Below are 19,779 nucleotides of genomic sequence, written 5' to 3' on the forward strand. Positions count from 1 at the left end.
AGTGTGGATTTAATTAACATGACATAAAAAGAGAAGGAACTTGGGGTGTCGATTTCTCCCCAACAATTCTTTCGCCACATGGATTCTATACAAGAGGCTTGATTCCACTATAGCCCAAGGAGCAAATCTTCAGTCCAGGAAGTGAAGTGAGGATTGAAAATGTCCAGCTACTGTGGAAATGTGACATTGAGTGTAATGCTTTCAAAGTAGAAGAAAACCCAGCAGAAATTCAACGAAACAGGGGGACCATGGGTACTACCTCAGGTTAGTTTTAAAATTCTATTTAAATAATTTTTCCCTTGTGGAAAGATTGTTTATTTGGAATCAACTAATACAGACTGAGCGTCAACTTTGTGTGCCAAGAACTTACACAAACCTTTTTGCATATAAACGTTATGCCAACCCCAGGACGTCTGAGTCAGGGAAGTTATGTCACTGGCCTAAGATCACACAGTAAAAGGGAAATCTGGAATCTGACTCAGATGTTTAGATTCTAAGTCCAGCTTTGTTACTTGGGATCCTACTTGCCTTCTAGAGAAAGCGGATATTTATTTATTATAAAAACAACATAAAAGCATTTCACTTAGTGTCTGCTAGATATAAAAGGATAACATTTATAATCACTTAGCTCACTTAATGGAAATCCCTATGATTCAATCTAACAATGATGATTGTATTTGTCTTATAAGAAGGATTGGTCCTATGAGAACGGGGAACATCAGGCAAGATCTATGTGAGGTAAGATTCAAGAGGTACTACAGAGGGCTCTATTATTCACTTTCCACCAGCTACTCTTTCTCTCCCATTTTGTTCCTGCAATATTTTGAAATTCCATCCTTTTATTTATTTTTTTAAATATTCATTTATTTTTGAGAGAGAGAGAGAGAGAGAGAGAGAGAGAGAGAACAAGCCAGGGAGGGGCACAGAGAGAGAAGGAGACACAGAATCTGAAGCAGGCTCCAGGCTCAGAGCTGTCAGCACAGAGCCTGACGTGGGGGCTTGAACTCATGAGCTGTGAGATCATGACCTGAGCGGAAGTTGGATGCTTAACTGACTGAGCCGCCCAGGTGCCCCGAAATTCCATCATTTTCGATGCATTATTTTGGAGTATCACACTGCATACATTAAAACTTTCCCAGCTTTTGGAGCTCAGTAAATTATGGTGACACAGAGGCTATCTCACATTCCAACTTGGATGGATCGGTAGTGTCTGCTTGGAGCTTCAAGATGGGTAGAATTCTGAAGTCAAGTCCAGGTTCAATAGGCTTGATTCCCAGGGCCAGTTAAAGGCGGGGGCAATCACACTGGTTTAGCTGTAGCAGTAGCTAAGTAAAAACAGATTTTATTTGTTACAACTATTTTAACCTACACAGTGACTCAGTGAGAAATTTATTTGATACCTTTCCTAGTATTTAGAGGAAGGGGAAAAGAAAGAGAAAGGATCATTCCGAAGCTCAAGCTGGGATAACCAGGTAACTTATTGCGCACGGGGCACTTCTGAGAACAAAACGGGGTCTATTAATGCGAGGATAATACATGTAAACCATGACTGGGCGGTATGATCATCTTAGCTCTGGTGCAAGGCAATCCCTTAAGGATTTCCTCCTTCAAATAAGCCCACCAAAGTCATTTTCTTTTCTGATGCTGTGGCTTTTTCCACAGCTGTGGCCTCCAGTAATTGTATTTCCCCAACAGCAAAGAGGAATGGAAGCATCTGCATGTGGGCAGGATTCCTGCAACCCTTAGGGATTTCATGAGACACTCAGGAGAGAGACTCAGTCCTTTTGCAAGTTTTCAGAAGCTGATTATCCAACTAATGCATCATCTTCTGGACCCTTGTTTCCTGTCTTCCACCAGTTAATTTAGCAATATGTCAGTTCTGATAAGAAGATCTGATGGGGAAGAAGATGAGGCTATCACATAAAATCAGTTTGGGGAATTACCAACAGATTTCAATGATCCATGGTACCCTTATTGAAGGTTGATTGACTGTGAACAGTGGTGATTGAGCTGGACAGCCTTGCTATTTCTATGATAAAGCTCTGCTTGTATTTTCTGTCTCTTTGAACATACATTATGTGTGCATTTAGAGTCTCACTTACCTAGACCCATTGCCTGTGATTAACAAGCTCTTTTCCCCCCAGATTGATCAATGATCACTTAAATCGGCTTGCAGTGATATACAATAAAATAAAGGCGTGAAACCATTCAATATTCAAAGTCTTTTTATTGAGGGCCTACGTGCTAGATGTAAAAAAGAAAACAACAGTGAGCTACTCTTTGAGGGGGAAGTGTAACGACTAGAGCCTACAAGGCATATACCATGTGGCATTCACGGGTACTTAAACTGCCTTTAAATGCAATTATTGTCTAAATGGAAGAGAGTATTTAAAATGAAAGGAATGGACCACAACATTAGAAAAATATATTCCGGGACACAAAGGGGTTGACTTCTCCTGCATTCATTTGTAGCAACCCTTCCTAAATAAATTTGCTTGGCTCTTCTCTTCGCTCATTCAAATCTCGACCGTATTTCAAAGTCTAAACTCAGATCCGATTCTCTTTCTGGAGATTATGGTCTGCTGCAGGCCAAAGGTCTCTCTCTGCTTTTTGCTATAAACTGTGTAGTCATCCTACATAATTATTTAACTGGTGAATTACTTAGTTTGATTTTTTCAACTGAGAAACCGATATTGTCTCCCACACTAGACCCCGACTATGTATCTATTCTTGTATCTCTCCCTAAGATCTAACGGAATTTTGAATGTATTTACATTGGACCATATGAAATTGCCTATAATTGATCATTTTTCATCTGTAATAAAGGGAATTTCGTACGGTTCAACTTACTAATAGTTCTAGAAGTGGTGGTGGTATGAGTAGGATTATATTTAAACCTTTAAATTCTTGGGGCGCTTGGGTGGCTCAGTCGGTTAAGCATCCAACTCTCGATTTTGGCTCAGGTCATGATCTCACAGGTGTGAGATCGAGCCCTGTGTCAGGCTCTGTGCTGACAGTGTGGAGCCTGCTTGGGATTCTCTCTCTCTGTCTCTCTCTCTGTCTCTGTCTGCCCACTGCTTGCAACCTCTTTCCCTCTCAAAAATAAACATTTAAAAAAAACTTTAAATTCTATTTGTATATATACATATATATTATATGTATACATATAAACATATAATAAATGATTGAGTTTGGGTTTTAATTTCTTGAACAGATGTTCAGCCCCAAAACGCTCTATTTAGTACCTTCCAGACACGATTTATAAAAAATGAATACGACCGCCTCTATCTCCAGAAAACAAACATAGCTGACATAACAGATCACAAGGTACCAACTCTCTCAGCATGGTCATATATATATTAAATTTTTTTCTGGCATCACATACTTACTGAAAAATTTCCTGTAGGATAATATTACTCATAAACACTCTTTATTTTGAGTGCTTACCATATGCCAGACACCGTTCTAAACATTTCATATCTATTAATTCACTTGTGCTCAGCTGTCACCTTCTTTTTTCTGATGAGCAAATTGAGGCATGAATAGGTCAGGTAATTTGCTCATGATAACACAACTAGTAATGACTGAACTGGGTGTCAAATTCAGGCAGTCTTCTTTCAATCCTTAATTTAAATACCATGTGGGCTCTAATCAATAGAAATAGAGTTACTTAAAAATGAGAATAAGGGGCGCCTGGGTGGCTTGGTCGGTTAAGCGTCCGACTTTGGCTCAGGTCATGATCTCACGGTCTGTGAGTTCGAGCCCCGCGTCGGGCTCTGTGCTGACAGCTCAGAGCCTGGAGCCTGTTTCAGATTCTGTGTCTCCCTCTCTCTCTGCCCCTCCCCTGTTCATGCTCTGTCTCTCTCTGTCTCAAAAATAAATAAACGTTAAAAAAAATTAAAAAAAAATGAGAATAAATGAAAAATGATTTAGCCTTGTGAAATGTATAGCATCTGGTGAAGATTATAATTTGGAGTTACAGAGTTGAATAGAACATACCCAGGGCTTGAAGACCTCTCTTAGAAGAAACTTGGGGCGCCTGGGTGGCGCAGTCGGTTAAGCGTCCGACTTCAGCCAGGTCACGATCTCGCGGTCTGTGAGTTCGAGCCCCGCGTCAGGCTCTGGGCTGATGGCTCGGAGCCTGGAGTCTGTTTCCGATTCTGTGTCTCCCTCTCTCTCTGCCCCTCCCCCGTTCATGCTCTGTCTCTCTCTGTCCCAAAAATAAATAAAAAACGTTGAAAAAAAAAAAATTAAAAAAAAAAAAAGAAGAAACTCAAAATCATTTTGAATTATAGTGTCTCAGTTTTCTGCATTAAAATGCAAATTTATAGCACTGACTCTTCTATGAGAATTGTATGAGAAAGAATAATAGATCATATAACACATGGTAATTAGAGCCTTGAACTAATGAGACCAGTTTATTTTTATATCTGGTTATGAATGTATGCGTGCAAATACTTTTGTAAAATTATGTTTAATGCTACTTTTCTATCATCAGCTTATGTTCTCTAACACAGGTATGTGTCATTTTCTTTGTTACTTAGAACAATACAAACACGACACAAGCAGAGAATAAATAAGGCTGCTTAACTGGGTATAGTAATCAATAAATTAATATACATATATGCATACATAATGTAGAGTATGTGTGCATAAATAATATATATCTATACAATATGTTTAGTAATAGAATTTGTCTTGAATTATTCCTATAAGTATTTTTTACAATTTAACTTTTTTTTTTAATTTTTTTTTAACGTTTATTTATTTTTGAGACAGAGAGAGACAGAGCATGAACGGGGGAGGGTCAGAGAGAGGGAGACACAGAATCTGAAACAGGCTCCAGGCTCCGAGCTGTCAGCACAGAGCCCGACGCGGGGCTCGAACTCACGGACCGCGAGATCATGACCTGAGCCGAAGTCGGCCGCTTAACCGACTGAGCCACCCAGGCGCCCCCAATTTAACTTTTTTTTTTGAGAGAGAGAGACAGAATGAGCAATGGCCGGGCAGAGAGAGAGGGACAGAGAGAATCTTAAGCAGGCTCCACTACCAGCACTGACCCTGATGTGGGGCTTGATCTCGGCCCCTGAGATCGTGACCTGAGCTGAAATCAAGAGTCAGACACAAATGACTGAGCCACCAGATGCCCCAATAATTTAAGTTTTTAAAGAAACAATTAATGAAATAATCCAGTGTGGCACCCTCTAAGTCTGGATGAGAAGAAACACATACATTCTCCTTTGGAATTCTGCATCACATCGTGACAAAAGCTTTAGGTGGGAAATTGGGCATTTCGCTTTAAGTTTCCAGGCCTTAAGTTGGATTGGCTGGAAAAAGAAGTAGATGAATTTACGTTATTCAAATGACGGCTTTCAGCAAATGCGCTTAAAGCGAGATTTGTTTATGAGTTCTGGAGTCTGTATTCTAGGAAATGCATTTCTGTTTCTCCTCATAACATAAGCCAAGCACACCTTTCTCTTTGAGAAAATAGCAGCCAGGAATGCTTCTCAGATACAGACTTAGGTGCTCCATATAATAGGTGGGGCACTGCGGGCTTAGAATTTTCGAGTCGTACTTTTCTGAACTGTTTGAGTTTTTTGGTCTTCTTCACCCATTACATTTTTAGCAGCATTAGAGGTTATCCGGGCAAGCAAACTGTGGGCCATTCCGTTGTTCGTTTTGCTGTTTTTCTCTGCTTTAGAAGAAGTACCTGGAGAGTCAAACTACACTAGCGTTCAAGTTCAATCCGGGAGACAGAGCCGCGCTAGGCAAGGTTACCTTCTTACACGCTGTGATGGAGCTCCCCAGGCCGCCTCGCCAGCCGCCGCTGGTGCTGCCCTGCTGCGGTGCGCAGACCTCGTACATCAGTGGGGACTCCAAGTTGCTGTTTGTGCCCCAAAAACACAAAAGAGAACACATTCCAGTGAGTCTCCTCCATACTCAGAACAGAAGACACACAACGTGGTTTAACAAAAATCATCTTTCGGGCGGCGCTCAGCACTGCAAATCCTGCTGACCCCGACACTGCTTTGCTGGCTTCCCTCCCGCAGTGGGAGCCGCTGCGAACTATCCCCTTGGGAACAGGAACCTGCAATCCAGTGACTCCCAGCGCCCAGATGGACACAGTGCATCTGCCTGACTTCTAGCACCGTTAGCTTTTCTTGAGCAAGCAGTTTTAGACCCCGGATAATGCTTTTGAAATGCCACGTTATTTCTGCCCAGAATTCAAAGTTTATAATTTTAATCAGGAGGCAGGGCAGGACCATGCAAAGAATGTGGGCTTTAGAAAATGCACATCATGGGGCACGTGGGTGGCTCCGTCAGTGAAGCGTCCGACTTCAGCTCAGGTCATGATCTCACGGTCCGTGAGTTCGAGCCCCGCGTTGGGCTCTGTGCTGAGAGCTCGGAGCCTGGAGCCTGCTTCGGATTCTGTGTCTCCCTCTCTCTCTGCCCCTCCCCTGCTCGCACTGTCTTTCTCTTTCTCGCTTTCAAAAATAAATAAACATCAAAAAAAAAAAAGAAAAGAAAATGCACCTCATCTCTTTGTATCTCTGGGGTTTGGAGCATTATCTTAACTTCTTTGCCTCCAAAGTTCTAGACTTCTCTTCCTTCCCCTTATGTCTGGTTGAAATTATTACCAATCTTGGTTTTCATGATACTCTGGAAGATTTTGGATTCAACCTAATTTAAATACAAAAAGCTCTCTGGATCTTAAGGATTTCTAAAATATGAAAATTTGGGATTTAAAAAATGTATGGATATCTGAAGTGTAGGCATTTTATTTTTGTTGTTCTTGACCACATAGAATATGTACAATTCATCATAAACATTTTTTTGGAATATGATCTAATAATTATTTATGCAATTATCAGGCCAACATTTAAAAATTTTCTCTTAAAAGAAGCACCAAATAGAAGATCAGTTAAACAATGCATTTCTAACTAATATATAATCCTCATGTTTTAAGTGCTAAATTAGTCAATTTTCATTACATTGCAATTAAACATAAGTCAAAAATACATAAGTATAGTCTGTTAGCATTTCCACTAAATTACTATGAATGGCTTTTTTTTTTTAATGACTGTTGATGATGTACACAATGGATCACAGGTTTAGGTAAAACTTACACAGAATAATTCAAGTAAAATCTGTTTTATAGTTGCCATCTTGAGGACTAGAATGAGCTTAATTTAAATGAAAGGATAGCACTCATATTATCTTTGCTTCACTGGGAAAAGGCAATGGAAGGAAGAAAGGAGTGTGGTACTAGGCTCTAGATCTTAGGGACTCTGCTGCTTAGCATATCTGGGTCTGTCCCTTCACTTACAAATGAACATTGGGAGTGAAATCTCCAGTCCTTTCCAGCTCTGGAAATCACTTGTAAAATATGGAGAGCCCAAACTTTCAGCCCTATTTTTACAGATTTCTCAGAATGGGGACCTATAACTTTTTGGCTGTCACTTAAGGGTGACTGTACCTCAAACTTAGCTGCAGATCTCCCTCTGAATGCTTTCCTGGCCGTAGGAATTACCCGAATGCCAAACGTTTATCATTGTTAGGTTCCAAAACCACTTATATGTGGAAGGTAAGCCCGTGGACCAAGCTAATTTTGATCTGCACCAGCTCGTGAGTCAAGGAAATCACATTTTCCAATGTTAGGACATCTCCCATTTCTCTTTACAGGGTTAACAGCCTAGGAGTATGGAGGAAATAGGCTGAGAAGTAAGGATGACACAGATTGAATACAAAACAGGGTAGAAAAAGGGCTTCAACAATCTCTGATTGCTCTAGAGGGGGATGACATCAAACTTATGGAGAGTTAGGTCCAAAATAAGGATTAATAGGAAAAAGTAAAAGATCACGCAAGGAAACTTCTTGTTTCTGCATAAAGCATGTTGTATCTGCCTGCAAGTAGAAAGGTGAATAGTAATTTTTTTAAAAAAATATGTTTACTTATTTTTGAGAGAGACAGAGATAGAGACAGAGCATGAGTGGGGGAGGGGCACACACACACACACACACACACACACACACACACACACACACAGAATCTGAAGCAGGCTTCATGCTCCGAGCTGCCAGCACAGAGCCTGACACAGGGCTCGAACCCACAGACCACAAGATCATGACCTGAGCCGAAGTTGGACGCTTAACCCACTGAGCCACCCAGGTGTCCCTGGCAAGGCACATAATAATTTTTATGCATAAAAGAGTTTAAGAACTGCTGAGTTAGTCTAGTGGAAGGGGAGACAATGACAAATCTACCCACATGTATCTTGGTAAGAAAGCCCATCTGCCTTTAAGATTACATGAGATCCCAGTTGGAAATGAAGGCACGGAAGGATTTTGGAAAGTGTTGGTTGCCTGTGAGGTTCACTCCATTTGTACCCATGTGAAGTCTGTATAACACAAATAAAGAAATGTATTTTAAATATATATGTGTGTGTGTGTGTGTGTGTGTGTGTGTGTGTGTGTGTGTTTGTTATTTTGAGAATTAAACAGGGCAGTAGACTCCCGTTAGTGGGAGTAAAATATATGCATTCCCTGACGAGTGGGACACAGTTCCACGGTACCAAGAGTTAAACCGAATGCATCTTCTAGCCCCCAGAAACGCATTCCAAATCAATTTGATGATGCCTAACATATAAAACTACATGTAGAGAGGCTTCTCGTTTCAAGCATGTGACATGGGTGTGAATTCCCAGTAAGTGACGTTACCACGCAGCCCAATCTGCTTCCATGCCTTTGGGATGGTGATGGAAATTTGAGAGTATTTTCAAAGATATTGTTCCTGGTCTCGAGAGCCACAGAACATTGGCTGCCACAGGATGAGGCAAAGACAGACACATGAAACTCATGCCCTTATTAAAGTGAATTCAAGTTGACATTAAAAGAATGGCTGTCGAGATACAGGACAGACTTGTAAGTTGCTCCTAATGGGGAAGGCTGCAAGGTCTTCCCCGGGACATTTTCTTTGATTTTGACAAACATTGATAATATTTATTAAGCACATCTTTTCAGGCTGGTCTCATGCTGAAACTGCTAAATGTGTTTCCACAAGGAGGTAGATCAAGGTGGATAAGAAGTATAAAAGCAGAATCGGAAGCAGTGATTTTAAAAATATCATGGGAAGAGAAATCGGCTCCCTTACAGATGTCATATATGAATGAGGTGCTGAGTTGCCACCACACTGCCATCATTAAGGGTTCATGCAGTGTGATTAAGTAGGTCATCATCAGGAGTGAAAATGGCTAAGGGAATATTCGGTTATTTCTCCAGAGAGAGAGAAGTGTCCGGTTACTGGAAATCAACTTTGTCACTACTCAAAGTTTGGTCTGTGAGCCAGCAGGTCTGATATCGCTTAGGAGCTTATTAAGATACCCAGCAATGCAGGTCCCTCCCTAGAACTACTGAATCAGAATCTGCATTTTAACATTAAACTTGGGTGATTCATATGCCCATTACAGTTTGAGAACCATTTATCTGACATACTAAATTACATACCTATTCCCTTTTCCCCTCAGATCCTGGCACATAATGTGTCTTCTTTTAGGCACACCCTTCCCAGGCCCCCTCCTTCCTCCTGAATAATACCTGCTCTATCGTTTGGGTCTCTGTTTATAAATCACCTCTTGCGCCCCTCCTCTCCCCTCCCTCCACCAACATATCTCCAATGCCTCATGCACACACAAACACACATCAACACTCTACCACTCCCCATATTTCCACCAATACCCTAACCCAAGAAGTGGGACAGACACTCTTCTTGTGTGTTCCAACAGCACCCCCACCATGTCTCGTTACAACGCTTGTCAAATGGCATATAATTTTGAAATGTTTGTCTGTTTCCCCTTTAGGCTGTAAATACTGAAAAGAACAGGGGCCCGTTAGGACCTAGAACAGTGCCAGGCAGGGGTGAACCCTGGATTAGTACTTATTCCTGTTGTCTGTTCTTATCTTTCTGAGCATCCTGCTTGACATCAAAAGATTATGCACAAAAGAGTGTTTGAATTCAACGCTAAATTTTCTGCAGTGGTGACAGATGGTGAGATAAGCCACATCTGAGCAGATCATGAAAGAATTTCCCAGGATAGTTCTAATGAAAAAGGATCCCGCCGCTACTGTGGCTCAAATGTCAAGTAAACACAGTGTAAAGTTGAAATAAATTTAGCAGATTCTAAAAGGTAAGATTTGTTCTCATCTCCTCCCCACTTACAGAATGTTTTCAATAAGATGTAGTAATTACGGTTCCTTTGATTGTCTCCATCCTATTAAGGATATTTACTCTTGAGCTTTATACTAAACCCTTTAATCTCGACACTGGAAAAAAAAAACATGAAAACTCACATCCATCAGAAGAGATCTTTAGAAAGGAATTGGTTGGTCTCATTACAATCAACTTAAAGACAGGGCACCTGGGTGGCTCAGTCGGTTAAGCGTCCGACTTTGGCTCAGGTTGTGATCTCACGGTTCGTGGGTTCGAGCCCCACTTCGGGCTCTGTGCTGGCAGCTCAGAACCTGGAGCCTGCTTCAGATTCTGTGTCTCTCCCTCTCTCTGTCCTACACCCGCTCGTGCTCTGACTCTCTCTCTGGCTCTCGAAAATAAATAAACATTAAAAAAAAAATCAACTTAAAGACATACTACCACTAAGAACATAGAGGACTTTCAAATACACCTGCACATGGTTCAAAATGAAACTGTGCTCGAGTGAATGTCCTTAGTTTACTTTCAGACAAAGAGATTAACTCTTACGTGATGCTCAGAGGTTTCGATAAGTCTTTCCAAAACCGATTTATTTTAAAAAATCACATGATACGTTAGGTTCTCTTACCCTCCTCTTCTGACCAATTTATTACCGAGGTCTCTCTTGCTGACCAAACTTTAATTAGGCTACTCTGAGTCTTCTTGTCAACTAGATCATGACCTTGACTTGCAGCCCTACCCTTGGCCCACTGAACCCAGTCTTAGCAAGGAATCCTAAGTCACTTTAGTGGAAATCCCTCCACCCTTGATATCTTCCCCCATCCCTCACCCTTGATATCTTCCCCCATCCCTCACCCTTGATAGGTATGTCCATCCGCCGACCCCCTTACTCTGCCCATTGGTTATAAATCCCCATTTATAAATTGGTTATAAATCTTGCATTTGGAGTTAAACTCAGTTCTATATTCATGTCTTTCTCCCCAACTGCAGTAGCTCAAATAAAATCCGTCTTGCAATTTTAGTAAGTGTTTGGTGAAAAAGTTTTTGTTTACAGTGTATACTCTTGTATTCTTCTTTCACTCAGTCTCCGGTTTTATTGCCTAGGTATGAAGTTTGGTTTTTCTTTCTTCTGTTTTTTTGTTTTTTGTTTTTTTTGCTTCTGCACCCATGTTTTTCCTTTCTAGGTTGGAGACATCAGAGCATGATTTTATCATGTCATCCATACAAATTAAATACATCACCAGTTTATTAGTGGGTGAAAGACCAGCAAAGTCCCCCTTGATTCTGTAAGACTTCAGTAAGCTTATCAGAGGAAACAACTATCCAAATTTTGAAAATATTTAGAAACACTGTTATATGTCCTGTTTCAATATTTAAAAGCAACCTAGGAACTACAGAATGGAAAATTTCAGACTTTCCCATCCCTTGGACCAGTAAAATAACAATAAAAAGAACAATAAGATTATAAAGTGGACATCCTTTTATTTTTCCAAATAAGAACATTTACAAAAAATTCCTACCTCTGCTCTCACCATCATTCTTCAAAGAAAGAACATTTTAACAATATGATAAAAAACTTTGGTAGATTGTATAAGAATGAAGAATATTTCTTTTTAGGAACAGATAGTTGAGGTGCCTTCACTATCATTTTTGCTCTCAGTTCACTGAAAATGCTGTTGCAGATCTAAGTCTGGGTACTAGTAAATGATAATAAACAGAATAAAAACAGGACATTTATTATTAATAATAAACAAGTTATTATTGATTATATTATTAATTAATACTACAATTAATTAACATTATATTTATATTATATTAAATATTATATTGTAATTATATTATATTTTATATTATAATTATATTATATTATATTGTAATTATACTATATTATGATTATATTATATTAGTATATATTATAATATATACTAATATTATATTATATTGTAATTATACTATATTATGATTATATTATATTAGTATATATTATAATATATACTAATTATGTAATATATACATAATATAATATATATATTATGAATATATATATTCATAATATATAATCATATATTATAATAATATATAATCATATATATTATAATTATATATTATAATTATAATATATACTAATATAATATAATCCTATTAAGAATTAATTATATTATTAATCATAAAACACTATTAGCAGAAACAGTGGTTTCAAATTAGTTATACTCTAATCTAATCTTGATTATTAAAAAATCAAAAACAGGGGCACCAGGGTAGCTCAGTCAATTAAATGTCGATTCTTGACCTTGGGTCAAACCTTGCAGTTTGTGAGAAGGAGCCCCACACCGGGCCTCACACTGGCAGTGCAAAGTCTGCTTGGGATTCTGTCTCTCTCTTCCTCTCTCTCTCTTTCTCTCAAAATAAATAAACTTAAAAACAAAAACCAAAAAAGATACACATGATTATAGCATAATTAATTCATTTAGGATACAATTTGTAAACACCAATGGTGAGTAATCTCTCTATTTTTCAGGACTAGTTGGGCTGAAATCTTTTATCCTGAAAAATTATAGACTATAAAGCATGCAATAGAGACTTTTTCATTCAGGCAATCCTCAAATCTGTAAGATATGTCCAGTACAACATCAACCTCATCATAGGTAGATATTGTGCAAAATTAGTAGATTACAACAGAAGAGAAAATTAGATAATAAAATTCCTTATAAAAGAAAAGGGATATACTGTGGAATATAATGTTACTGGTAATTATATATATATAAAATAAATATACTTAATCTCCCGAGTGTCAGATATTGTGCTTTGCAAACCCATATATTATCTCCAAGAAAAGAGGTGATAGCAAGTAATGTCCTCATGAACTTAATCATACTGTAGGGTTTATTATCTTCGGGCCTTAAAAAGCTGTTTCACAATCTCAAGCTTCACCAAGACCCCAATAAATCACTTTAAAATGTTATCTTCTTGTTCAGAAAAGAGGATCAAACAAGACAGCATGATAGCTTAGCTCCCTTATTTTTTCTTTTTGCTAATGAGGGCTATCAGGAAAATTTTCAAGACATATGTCTTGCAAATGGTGTTTGCTAAAAGACTATTTTAATGTAAGGCAAAAAGATCACATCACTGTTGCTAAGCTAGTGTTGCGTGAATATGTATTTAGATGTGAAGACTGTAAGATGCGTCCTATTGAAGTACTTATTCCTAAGTTCTTTGTTTCTAAAACAAAGCCTTACGTGTATATGTTTGGATGGTCAAAACACCTTAGGTACGTTGCTGCGTTCTGCTGCATCTAGACTTTAGTTCAGGTACATCCAGAATATACATGACAGTAACCACCTCAGCTCCCAAGTATTTCTGTTCTTCCACCAAAGCACCTGGACATCTTTTCTATGTTACTTTGAACACAAATTACCATCATTTACTGCATGGTGGGTGCTTAGAGCTGTAGGAAGTATTTTACATAATCTTTTAATAATTCCCCTTTTATAGATGAGAAATCATGGATCAGAGGTTAACATAATATAATCCAAGGTTATATTGCTCGTCAACAACTGAGCTGAGATTTGACTTCCTTCTCTTAGCACCAAACCATGTTCTTGTCCACTGTGATCTTTCCTATTTCATCAAATCCTCTGCTTCTATGACCATGACATCTAAATGAGTCTTAATGCAGCCAAAGCCCAGTGCTCTGGCATTTGAAAAACCCAGGTTCAGGTTTCCACTCTAGCACTTACTACCTGCATGGAATTGGGCACATTACTGAAGCCTCTCTAAGGTTTGGTTTCCTCATCTGTGAAATGCAGATTATAGTAGAAGCTTTGTCACAGAACTGTTCCAGTGGTTAAATGGGGTTATTCTCACAAACCAGTAATGCAGTGTTCGCATAACATTGAGCACTCGATATTAAATTGGGAAATGATATTATATTAATCCCTGTAAGTTTATTTATTCTTAAGAGTCTCCCTGTTTGATTTTTCAGCACATTTTTGATATTAAGTTAAAGATAACATGTGCAGACCTTTTGAGTAAATGCATCATTACTGGTTACATTGACATTTCTCTTTTCTGTTCTGAGACCTGGGTTTTGAAAATATATACAGTAAAGATTTTCATGCTTATGCTGACTTTTGACTATTATCATCGTAAGATTATAAAATGAAGAATAATTAAGGCGTTTTTTAAATCCAAGAAAACTCAGAATTCATTCAATTAGTCTAACACTACACAAAAAGATGTGACTCATTCAGGCAGTTTTAGTTCTATCAACATGGAAAAATATCCAGATAATTGAAGCCAAGCTACAAAGCTCACAGAAGACTAGTCCAACTTTGGTGACAATAGGAAATGATAGTGTTTCTAGAGAAAAGTAGCTGTATTGCTAAAATGCTACTTTAGTTGAAAAAGCAAATTAATAAGGTTATCTTAATAAAGGCATAAGAGTAATTTTTCTAAGGTATTTTGTGTACTTTCCCTCTGGGTTTCTGTTTGCCCTCTTAATTTGCTTGGGAAACCCTTCCTTCTGGAGATACTGGGAGTTAGGCTCCCATGGAGCCCCTGCTTCAGTTCACAAACATCACATCATGAAACGGAATAAAAGAACCAGTGCCAGAGGGGTGGTATCCTGACTTGAACCAAGCATGCTGGTCATTTATATTTAAAGTCAGTTGTCTAGGGCACCTGGGTGGCTCAGTCGACTGAGGGCCAACTCTTGATTTAGGCTCAGGTCATGATCCCAGGATCATAGGATCAAGCCCCATGTCAGCCTCCATGCATGGAGCCTGCTTAAGATTCTCTCTCTCTCTCTCTCTCTCTCTCTCTCCCTCTGCCTCTGTCTCCTGTTCTCTCCCTCTCTCAAATAAAAATAAATAAATAAAATACAATCAATAATATTAAAATGGTATAATGAAGTAAAGGGGAGTGAAATAGAAAAGATAAGAAAATGCAAGTGTGTGTGAAGAATACGGGCATGTGTCATTCTGAGGTGTCTAGTGATTTTCGTGTGAAGTGTAGATCTTACGAAATCTTTGCTGATAAGTAAGTGAATGAATGAATTTTGTTGATCTCTTAAATTAGGAAAACTGATGTATTATTCTGTTGATTAAATGTGTGATATAATGCATGTTGTTTCTGGGAGTATAAATTTACATCTAGGCATGCTTTTCAAGATTCTTATCCATGCATGTCTGTCACCCAGGAATGCCCTTTATAGGACTCTATTCTAGAGGACAGACACCAAAATAAAGTATGTACTGATATATTCAACTCAAGATTATTAATAGAAAAAGCTAAAAATAAATAATACATTCACCAATAGATATACTGATGGATTTAGTATGCAGACATTAAGGTAATGTCCCTTTTCCACTTCCCCTCACACACACACACACACACACAAAAGACCTGGGAAAATGTTCCTCTGTTAAATGAATACAGTTGAACACAAAAATGTTATTCTAGGGCATTTCTGGGCTCAAAACTTTGCAGAATCTCTGCATTTCACTTCCAGTAAAATTGCAAGTCATTGCCATGGCTCTAAATGCCTGGACTCTCTGTCATCTCTGGGACCTTGTGTCCTCCTCTCTTTCTCTTTCTTTCTCTCTCTCTCCACTTGTCCCACTGTCTTAGTGCTTTCCTTAGCCTGGGACACCAGGCGTTTTGCCTGGAGACCTGCACACCTCACTTTATCACCTCCCTTCAGGTCTTTCTCAAAGGCCTCTTCTGGATGAGGCTACACCTGTCCATTCTATTTACAAGACCTCCCTATTCCTGGACTCCTGATGTATCCTGTCCTGCTCTATTTTTCTCAGTATCAGTATCATTTTCTAACATTCCACAGAAGGTATTTATTCACTGTTTATTATTTATCATGTGTATTATTACATAATAATAATTATCATAATTATTTATTATTATCACGTGTCTTTCCTCCCTGCCACCCCACCCCCACCACAGGCAATAAACTCCACAAATGCAGGAATCTTTGCTCATTTTTCATGATGCAATATCTGTGGAAATCACAATTAGTAAACAGATCTTTCCTTATCGATGTTAATATGTGTCAATTTCCATTTTAAGGCACATCTGTATTTTATATGGAGTGAAGAGGGGTTTTACCATCTAGCTGGGGTTCAATTAAAATTGTTAGAGCTTCTTTCCAAATTTGTTATTTAGTTCCTGAGGTGGAGGTGAAAAAAAACATCTAATTCACTACTGAACTTCACAAAAATGCTCAGCACAATGCCTGACAATCAGTCAGTGCTCAGTAAATATGGTAGGGTCAATAAACGGCACCACCTAAACTCTTAGCGATTTGTCTTTAATTGTCAGATAAAAGTAAAGACCATCTCTCAGTTCTAACTTCATGCTTTTGTCTGTGATGGTCTACAATCCTGAAAGACAAATGTTAGTGAAACTATCAGGGAGCTAGAAATAATTCCTATGAGCCATGAGGGAACTGTCACGGTTTTTGTCAAGATGAAGCTCATGTTATATTGTAATTGCAATATTTGAAGCCACTACAATAAATGAAGGGATGTGACACACCCACACATTAAACAAATATGCTGGAGAAGATTAGCAGTTAATATAAATATGCCAAAACTAAAGAATTTCTTATGTCATGTGATATAGTGAAAATATTACTGTGTGGCAGAAGTCAGAAGACTTGAATTTGGGTCCCAGATGTCACTTTTGCTAGTTTGACCTTAGGAAAGTTACTTAATCTCCCTGAGCCTCAGTTTCTTCATCTGCCAAATGGGACCAATACTATTTACTCTTCAAGATTGGTTGCCACTGAAAGGAGGGAATCTAAGCCAATACTAACACATACACTTGATTGGCATTCACTCTACCCCAGTCATTATGACAAGGGCTTTATTTTTGTCACTTCATAGCCTCACAGTATCAGAGTAGGGGAAGTGCTCTTAGACTATTATAGTCATAGGACTGAGACGCGGAAGCTTAGAATTTGCTCAGAGTTGCCCGGTTAAGTGACTCAATTTGAGATCCAAACCTAGATGAACCAGAGCCCTGGTCCGTGCCCGTTCCCAGGAGTCCTGCTGTCTTCGCATATTACCACTCGGCTTTGGTCACAAACTAACTTTCTTAAGAACTGTTATTTTTTAGGATGCTCACATTGTATGGTGACCTTTGGGCCCAGAGAAGAGCACTGCGTAAAAGGGGTGACGGTTCACAAGAGGCAATGTCCCTGGCTGCCGCACCAGGCTGGATGGCTGTGCTTATTGAGGGAAAAGGGGGGCTTCAGCCAAATGCACTGCCACCACCAGGCCTCCATGAAAGTGGAATACAAAAACAGCCTCCCAGCCTCCTCCCATGATTTCAGGGATGAGGAAAGCCCTGCCTAACTAAAAATGTCTGCCACGTGTCTAATCTTGATGCTGGAGTCCCTCCTAATACCTTAGAGTCATTTAAATGAAAAGAGATAGCAGGACCCCAAAAGATGGGACACAGAAAGGGTAAAATTCGATGGCAAGAAAGAGACAATGTGCATCGCAGTTTGGAGCTTGGCTGCAGTGGTGCTGTGAACCAGAAAGCCTGCAAAGTGAGGGTCAAAACCTGGGAGTTGGGAAGCCAGAGGGCCCATGGGATGCTAGCATGAAAGAGAGGAGGTGCTGATTACGACTTGGCTGCATATATCCCCTGGACCCCACACCCCACAACCAACCTGGATTCCTGGGAGTGTCTCCTGGTGGACAAGGCAGCAGAGAGGCTGGGAGGTGAGTTTGGTTCAACTACCCACATGGCTGATGGAGAGGACCACACCCACAATAAAGGAGTTACAAACACCAGCAGATTTGGAGAGGAGGCAGGAGAGGAAAAGGGTGGAGGAAGAAAAAGAAACAGAAGTTTTAGTATGGTTCAAGGAGAGAGACACACTCAAGCACGCTGTCTTTAATAAAAAGAACAGAAGTAGGTAGATGATGAGGTTGTTAACAATTAAAAAACAAAACAAAACAAAACTCCGAAAAGGGTTCAAAGATTGCATGCGTATTTTCAGAGAGCCTCTGCCTTGTGTAATGTTTTTGATTTGTGTCTGTGACTGGGCTTCACATTTCTGATGCATCAAAAGGTAGTTGACGTCTTGTAGTTAAGAATTTCAGAACCTTCCAACCTAGTGTATGGGTATCTGGAGGTGAAGAGCACTTTGTGCTTCTCAAGTCTAATGTTTTAATATTAAGATTAATACTGGGGGGGGGGGGCGCCTGAGTGGCTCAGTGCATTAAGCATCTGACTTCAGCTCAGGTCATGATCTCACAGTTTGTGAGTTTGAGCCCCGTGTCTGTCTCTGTGCTGACAGCTCAGAGCCTGGAGCCTGCTTCGGATTCTGTGTCTCCCTCTCTCTCTGCTCCTCCCCAGCTCGTGCTCTGTCTTTCTCTCAGAAATGAATAAATGTTTAAAAAAATTAAAAAAAGATTAATATTGGGGCACCTGGGTGGCTCAGTTGGTTAAGGACCAACTCTTGATTTCAGCTCAGGTCACGATCTCATGGTTCATGAGATGGAGCCCCATGTCGCGCTCTGCGATAAACTTTAAAAGAATTTATGTTAAAAGAAAAACAGATTTTTATGGAAATTGAATGCCTTGTAGTTAATTTTCTATGCCATTCTTATCTGTAAGTATGTTCTAGTATTACCTCAAATCTCAAAATATAGACATATGGGAGCAAATGGCAAATAAGGAGTTCGTGAAATTATTTTTGCATCTCTATGGCTGACAGTTACTGGTACATGATTAGAATTCAAGACATTTTTACTGTGTGGATAAAGATGCTCGAGGAGACCATGGCAGTGAAACATCAGAGCAATCAAAGTAGGAGATATCTGGTGTGGGGGGATGGGGTACATCTGTGGTCATATAAGAAGACCTCCAGTCTATGTCATTCACTAAGCATTATAATTTTCTCTGGAAAGGTCTTGTATGCTTTCTTTAGATTTAGTCCTAAAAAATTCATACTTACTGATAGCACATAAATTTCCTGTTTTAATTTCACTTTTTGTGTGTGGGTCATATGAAAAAGTGTGCTTTATGTGTGTGGTTTGATTTATACTCCGCAAACACGCTAAACTCATTTATTTTAGTAAATTTATCTGTAGATTTTTTTTTTATTTTTTGTGCACACAATCAAGTAAACCACAGATTCTGAGAGTTTTGGTTTCTTCTTTGCCTTTTATTTTATTTTATTTTATTTTATTTTATTTTATTTTATTTTATTTTTCTGCTGTGTTTTGCTTTGTTTCTCATTATTGCCTTCCTGCCTTGGCTAAATCTTTAGTGAAATGTTGGACAGAGTAATGCAAACATCCTTAAAATTACAGCACTACGTATTATGCTTGCTCTAGGTTTTTATTAAGGAAGTTCTTGTCTCTTTATATTTTTCTAGTGTTTTTATCCTACTAATCATAAAAGGATGTTACATCTTATCAAGTGTCTTTTTACATTTACTGATATAATCATGTTGCTTTCTTCCTTTGGACTGCTAATTTGATGAATTATAACTGATTTGTAATATTAAATCAGTCTTAAATTTCAGAGAACAACTCAATTTGATGATT

At 38.9% G+C, this 19,779-nt stretch overlaps 1 protein-coding gene across 1 annotated transcript in view; it reads right to left on the bottom strand.

The window, feature by feature from the left end:
* LOC122226738 (SPHK1 interactor, AKAP domain containing) overlaps nucleotides 1-19,779 on the bottom strand; it is a 160,283-nt gene that overhangs the window by 117,852 nt on the left and 22,652 nt on the right. The window contains exon 2 of the mRNA XM_042950391.1: nucleotides 5,779-5,884. Coding sequence (XP_042806325.1) covers nucleotides 5,779-5,884 — 106 coding nt within the window. The remainder of the gene's footprint in view (nucleotides 1-5,778; nucleotides 5,885-19,779) is intronic.

This window comes from Panthera leo, chromosome C1 (genome assembly GCF_018350215.1).
Source record: "Panthera leo isolate Ple1 chromosome C1, P.leo_Ple1_pat1.1, whole genome shotgun sequence".
Taxonomy (NCBI): domain Eukaryota; kingdom Metazoa; phylum Chordata; class Mammalia; order Carnivora; family Felidae; genus Panthera; species Panthera leo.